The sequence below is a fragment of the Rutidosis leptorrhynchoides genome, chromosome 7, assembly GCF_046630445.1.
Source record: "Rutidosis leptorrhynchoides isolate AG116_Rl617_1_P2 chromosome 7, CSIRO_AGI_Rlap_v1, whole genome shotgun sequence".
NCBI lineage: Eukaryota > Viridiplantae > Streptophyta > Magnoliopsida > Asterales > Asteraceae > Rutidosis > Rutidosis leptorrhynchoides.
Window position 1 is genome coordinate 132,450,515 of NC_092339.1, and position 6,471 is coordinate 132,456,985.

The following is a 6,471-nucleotide window of genomic DNA, read 5'->3' on the forward strand; positions in this document are numbered from 1 at the left end:
AATTTGAGATAAAATTAAGAAGCATTAAGAAGGCTATGATATGTATGAAGTAATGAATATGAACGACACTCTGGCTATATGAAGGTTTCAAACATGAGAATGATGAACTTCTGAAAGATACGTACAAAACACACATAGTGTTTGTATCCGATTTTCGTTCCATAAATCAGAAAATAATCCTGATAGACGAGCTGTAGAAAATTCATTAAGGCTTCCAGTGACAACTGTTGAATACGTTTTTCATATGTTGAATAAAATGTTATTTGTCCGAGTCTTAGGAGCTTTAAGTCTTAGTTGTTATTTGAATTGGTAGTCCTGATTGTAAGCCATGATCCACAATTATAGGACTGGCATGTTTTTTAGTTTCCAGCTTTGTATCGGCTATATATAGCCTATGGTTTCATTGAATAAAGATTAAGCAATTCCAGTAATATTAGTATTGTTAGAGCAAACAATAACAATTGGTATCTAGAGCTCACATTTCACAAAATCACTATACTATCAACTTCTTTTATCGAATGGCAGAAGAAAAGAGTCTCGTTCAAATTCCTAAATTCGAGGGTCATTATGACCACTGGAGCGAACTTATGGAAAATTTGATCAAGGCGAATTGTTTGTGGTATATTGTCGAGCATGGAGTGGGAGAACCAAGGCCAGGAATCACATTGAATGATGCACAACAGAAACAACTCTATAGCAATCGAATTAAGGATCATCAAGTGAAGCATATTTTATTCCAGGCATTAGAAAGGGAGGTGTTCGAGCAGATTTTGGATCGAAGCAGTTCCAAAGTCATTTGGGAAACTATGAAGTCAAAGTTTGGTGATAATTCGAGGGTAAAGAGGTCAATGTTAAGCTCTCTTCGCCGAGAGTTTGAGGTACTAGCTATGAAGAATGATGAAAGTGTGACTGCTTATTTCGCCAGGGTCATGTCGGTGTCCAACAAAATGCGAAGGAACGGAGAAACGATGACGGATTCAAAGATTGTGGAAAAAATCTTACGTACACTAACAGATAAGTTCACTTACATAGTCGTCTCAATTGAAGAAGCACAAGACACCGAGAATATGACGATTGACGAACTATAAAGCTCACTTGTAGTTCATGAGCAGAAGTTTAAACGTGTGGTAATTGACACGGATGATCAAGCTTTAAAGGTAGTTGATCATTCCGGAATGAGAGGTCGAGGAAGGGGTCGTAACTCATATCGTGGCAGAGGACGTGGTCGTGGTCGAGGTAGCTTTAATAAATCTACAATCGTGTGCTATAATTGTCATGGGTTGGGTCACTTCCAATACGAGTGTCCCAAATGGAATGATGAGGCAAATTATGTTGATGAAGATCACATGTTATTGATGACTTACGAGAAGGTTCAAAACTACAACATGCACAACGTGTGGTTTTTAGATTCCGGGTGCTCGAACCATATGTGTGGGGACCATGGTACTTTCACTGAGTTAGATGAAAACTTTAAGCATACAGTGAGATTGGGTAATGATAGCAGACTTCAAGTCCATGGGAAGGAAAGAATTTCATTACCAGTTGGTGGTATCAAATACGTGGTTCGAGTTGTGTACTATGTTCCAGAATTAAATAACAATTTATTAAGTGTCGGGCAACTACAAGAAAAGGGGTTAGCCATACTATTCAAACACAACACGTGTAGCATTTTTCATGATCAACGAGGGTAGCTGATGAGCCTGTCCATGTCCACAAATCGAATGTTTAAGCTGCAAGTTGACACAAATGAAGTAGGTGAAGTGAAATGCTTGAAGACGAACTGCAGTGATGTATCCAAGCTGTGGCATAAACGTTATGGGCACTTAAGTTACAAAGGGTTACGCACCTTGTATACAAAGAGCATGATACAAGGATTGCCAGATGTAGTGGATGAAGAAGTGCATTGTGAATCTTGTATGAAAGGGAAACAACACAGAAATCCCATTCCGAAGAAGAGTTGGTGGAAGGCTAGTGAACGTTTACAACAACTCCATGCCGACCTATGTGGACCTATATCACCTCCATCGAATAGTAACAAGCGGTATGTTTTATGTATTATTGATGACTTCTCACAACAAAGTTGGGTGTATTTCCTTCCAGAGAAATCAGAGGCACTTTCATAATTTAAAGAATTCAAGGCACAAGTAGAGAATGAAATCGGCACAAAGATTAAATGTCAGCGCACAAATAGAGGAGGCGAATTTAACTCTGATGAATTCAAAGTATTTTGTAAAAAGTATGGCATCACACGACAACTTACGACGGCCTATACCCCGCAACAAATGAAATGCCCCGTCCTAATCCATCTGGACGAAGTCTTCAACAGTTGGTCCCATTTCGAGGTTCTGACTTCTATATGCCATGAACGACTCCATGTAATATGAGCAAATGAACAGCGGAATATTTCTTTCATACCTGAGAATAAACATGCTTTAAAGTGTCAACCAAAAGGTTGGTGAGTTCATAAGTTTATCATAAAACAATAAAATTCATCATTTTGATTGACCACAAGATTTAAATGCTGCATGGTACAAATGGGCTCGAATCCTATACCCAACTGTAATGTACATGCGATATCTTTTAAATACATACACCTTTCTCGTATACGAAATCCTTTTTCATAAATCTTAGTAACCGTACACATATCTCGTGCACAAAAATAACATACACATAACCTGTGTATAAAATCATTCTCTCGATACATAACATTCATATCAATTGTTGGCAATTATCATGTCCACATAATTCAATGGTGGCAATTATCATGTCCACATAATTCAATGGTGGCAATTATCATGTCCACGTAATTCAATGGTGGCAATTATCATGTCCACATAGTTCAATAATAATCCGCAGAACTTCTGTCTGCATAATAATTCATTCGAGGAATGTTTTGCTTGTGTCTATCTCGTCAAACATTTATAAAAGCATTTCATGTATTCGCAGTTCAAAATATATTTCAAAAGAAATTAATAAAGCAGTTGTAAAAACAGCGCATGTATTCTCAGTCCCAAAAATGTAAAGAGTAAAAGGGAATCAAATGAACTCACGCATATAAATTTTGTAAAACAGTTAATAAAGCATTTGCATATATTCTCAGCCCAAAAATGTAATGAGTAAAAAGGGAGTAAATGAACTCACGCATATAAAATTTGTAAAACAGTTAATAAAGCATTTGCATGTATTCTCAGCCCAAAAATGTAATGAGTAAAAAGGGAGTAAATGAACTCACCTAATGTATTTTGTAGTAAAAATACATATAACGATATTGAACAATGCAGGGTTGGCCTCGAATTCACGAACCTATATCATTTGTATTTATATATTAAAATATATAATAGAAATCACATAATTTTATTTATTAATATATATTATTTGTATATATATTTGTAGTCGTATAGGATTTATTTTAAATCCTAATTAAAAATATATACTTGTTGTGTATATATATATTAAATGATTAATATCCATTCATTTAGTTATGTTAATGTGTATATCCATATATATACATCTATGTATATATATATATATATATATATATATATATATATATATATATATATATTATTATGTTTGAAAATCAATAGTTTGTTACCTGTAATTATTTATCTAGATAGTGTTAATATATATACTTATATGAAATATTAATATAGTTATAATATATGTACTTATATACAAAATTATTTATTCGTTGAAAATGATAGTTTTGACATTAGTGGATTACTAATAATAATAACCTTATTAATAATGATGATACTAATAATAGTAATGATATTATTAATAATGATAATAATGATACTAATAATTATAAAATGATACTAATTAAAGAAAATACTAATAAATTTTATTGTTTTCATATTAATGATAATAATAATAATCTTAAACATGTTAATAATAATAGTACATATATTAATAATGATATTCATAATAATTGTTATAATTCTTGTAATAATAAGACTAATTAATAATAATAACAACATTAATAATAATAGTAATAATAATAATAATCATAATAATAATAAAAAAAATATATATAAAATGTGTATACCCTTTTTAAGCTTTGTGTAAAAAGAATTGCCCATAACAAGGCTCGAACCCGTAACCTCCCGCTCATCAACACAACACCCAAACCAGTGCTCCACTATTTTGTTTCTGACTTAATTAGGATTTTAAATCCTTTAACTAGTTTATGTCATAATCATACCCCATGAACCGAACATAATCACCAAATCACGTCACTATCCTCATCTAATATCTTATATAATTCATATTCATCAAAAGCAATTAGCGAGATATATACTGTAACCCTAACAGATTACACTTCCATGTATTGGGCTCACTTATATACGGCCCAAAAAGAAAGAAAACACCAACTCTCAATCCAATCTGCAAATTCATTCATGGCCCAACTCATTACTTCTTAAGCCTCTTTAAACTTGGGCCATAATCACTAGAGTAGTGTATCATAACTCAGTAACCGAACAAATAGAATTAGCAAATTGAACTAGCAATCAATCACTTTAAGCCACGTATAAAGTTGATTAATAATACAAAGGGAATTCGGTGTCTTTACTCTCTTTAAACAATGTATTATTGTGGTCCCGTGATATAAGTTGCCAATTTGTGAATTTATGAACTTATCTATCGGTGGAACCAAAATAATCCGCAAGAAAAGAGAACAAAAGGTAGTGGATCGGTTTTTCTTGGTATTTAATTTACTCAATTTGTACAGTGGTCGACCACTAAACAATCTCCAATAAATAACCTCATTTGAAGGAGTTTAAGAGGAACCCACGTTGATTTAATATAATAGCCATATAGCATAGAGTATTTGGTTCATCTTCTTCTTCGTTCCTATTGTTATTCGTTTGAAAAGTAGCAGTATCTTCGGTGATGGTGGGTTGTTAGGAAGTGGCTGTGGTGGTTGGTTTGAATAATACAAAAACATTTCGAGTTAACAATCTTGATGGTGGTGTTGAAGGCTTCAAAGTGTTTATTTTGAAGGTGACGGTTTTAAAAAAAAAATTGGGTTTCTTGTGACGTTAAGAGCGAGTATAATAGAAATGTTATCATGATAGTAGGGTGGTTGATGGTTGGTTAAGGTCGATGGTAATTGAGTTTAATGAGTTCACGATGATGAGGTTTAAGGTGGCGAGTGGTAGTGGTTCAAAACATGACTGAAGAAGAAGATCAAGATTATGAGAGAGAGAGAGAGGAGAGAGAGTAAAAGAAGGTGATTGTAGGTTTGAGATTTGTTTGATACTCCGAAGATGGTGAGGGTGGTATTGCTTAATTAATATAGGTGGTAATTGTCAATAGTTGAGTAACAAATAATATAGGAGATGGGTTGCGGTGTTGATCGAAATAACAAGAATAAAATGGAAACCATAGTTGTTGAGAAGCTGGAGAAAACTCATATATTTCTATGTGGGTATTGATCAATGAAGAGAAAAATATAATATAGATCTATATTATGTGCATGCGTTTTCTAATACAAACAAGATATAATATATATCTATATCTTATGCGTTCACAATTTAATATATAAAAATGAAATTTTTGTAACGTGTCTCAAAGGAAAATCAAGTAGCCATTCTTATTTTGTCTTGAACTCATAAGATAAGGAAATGAAAAACCCGTGATATTTTGTTGTTTGCCACCAAACCTATTTTAACAATACTTTAACAAAAGTTGTTTTATTCTTAGTAAATTGAATTCATCATTTTTTTTTACAACAGAAGTGCGTGTTGAAAATTTGGTGGTTAGCAAACCTTTTTGATTTAGGCATGTGAGAAGTGGGGTTCTTGTTGTACATGAAGGATGAAAGTAGAAGGTAGTGGTGTTTGTTTGGTACATGTGTGTGTCGATATATGCAAAATAGTTGATTGGTTATGTTAAATGATTACTCAATAACATTAAATAATATTATGGATTTACATTTATGTTTTCCACATACCTTCATGCATAAAGGAAGTCAAACATGCAGTTGGCATTTTCCTATAGCTAGCTATCAATTAGTGTAATCATTCATATCACTGATTTAATTTATTTGTTATATACCTACTTATAAATTATAAATACTATTGTAAATCAATATATAGTCTAGGGAAAAGAATCTGTAAGTTTAAAAAAAAATCATATCTAGCTATCTTTGTGAAAAAATGTGGTTAGGTCTCAGTTATATGACATTTATTTATGAAAGATCATCTAAACTCATTTAACTTATAATAACATTATAACAAATCGTCTTCAGTCAATTAATAAAATTACATACCTTGTATTATTACTAAATAATATTTGTTATATTTTCATATTTAAATATATATATATATATATATATATATATATATATATATATATATATATATATATACATACATTCAAATACATACTATAGTTCGGTGAATCGTCGATAGCAGTCGAAGGTCAATTGACAGACCTTGCTTATCGTGTCGAAATCATATTAAGATT

At 32.1% G+C, this 6,471-nt stretch overlaps 2 protein-coding genes across 2 annotated transcripts; both read left to right on the top strand.

Annotated features, from left to right (window-relative positions):
- The first annotated feature begins 518 nt into the window (after positions 1–518).
- LOC139859611 (uncharacterized) lies at positions 519–1,088 on the top strand. Its single transcript, XM_071848390.1, has one exon. The coding sequence runs from the start codon at positions 519–521 to the stop codon at positions 1,086–1,088; it is 570 nt and encodes a 189-aa protein (XP_071704491.1).
- Positions 1,089–1,175: 87 nt separating this feature from the next.
- On the top strand, positions 1,176–1,691 carry LOC139859612 (uncharacterized). Its single transcript, XM_071848391.1, has one exon. The coding sequence runs from the start codon at positions 1,176–1,178 to the stop codon at positions 1,689–1,691; it is 516 nt and encodes a 171-aa protein (XP_071704492.1).
- The last annotated feature ends 4,780 nt before the right edge of the window (positions 1,692–6,471 follow it).

What these genes read in the sequence shown, in the direction of transcription:
- LOC139859611 (XM_071848390.1), top strand. Translation starts at nt 519, where the DNA reads ATGGCAGAAGAAAAGAGTCTCGTTCAAATTCCTAAATTCGAGGGTCAT.
- LOC139859612 (XM_071848391.1), top strand. Translation starts at nt 1,176, where the DNA reads ATGAGAGGTCGAGGAAGGGGTCGTAACTCATATCGTGGCAGAGGACGT.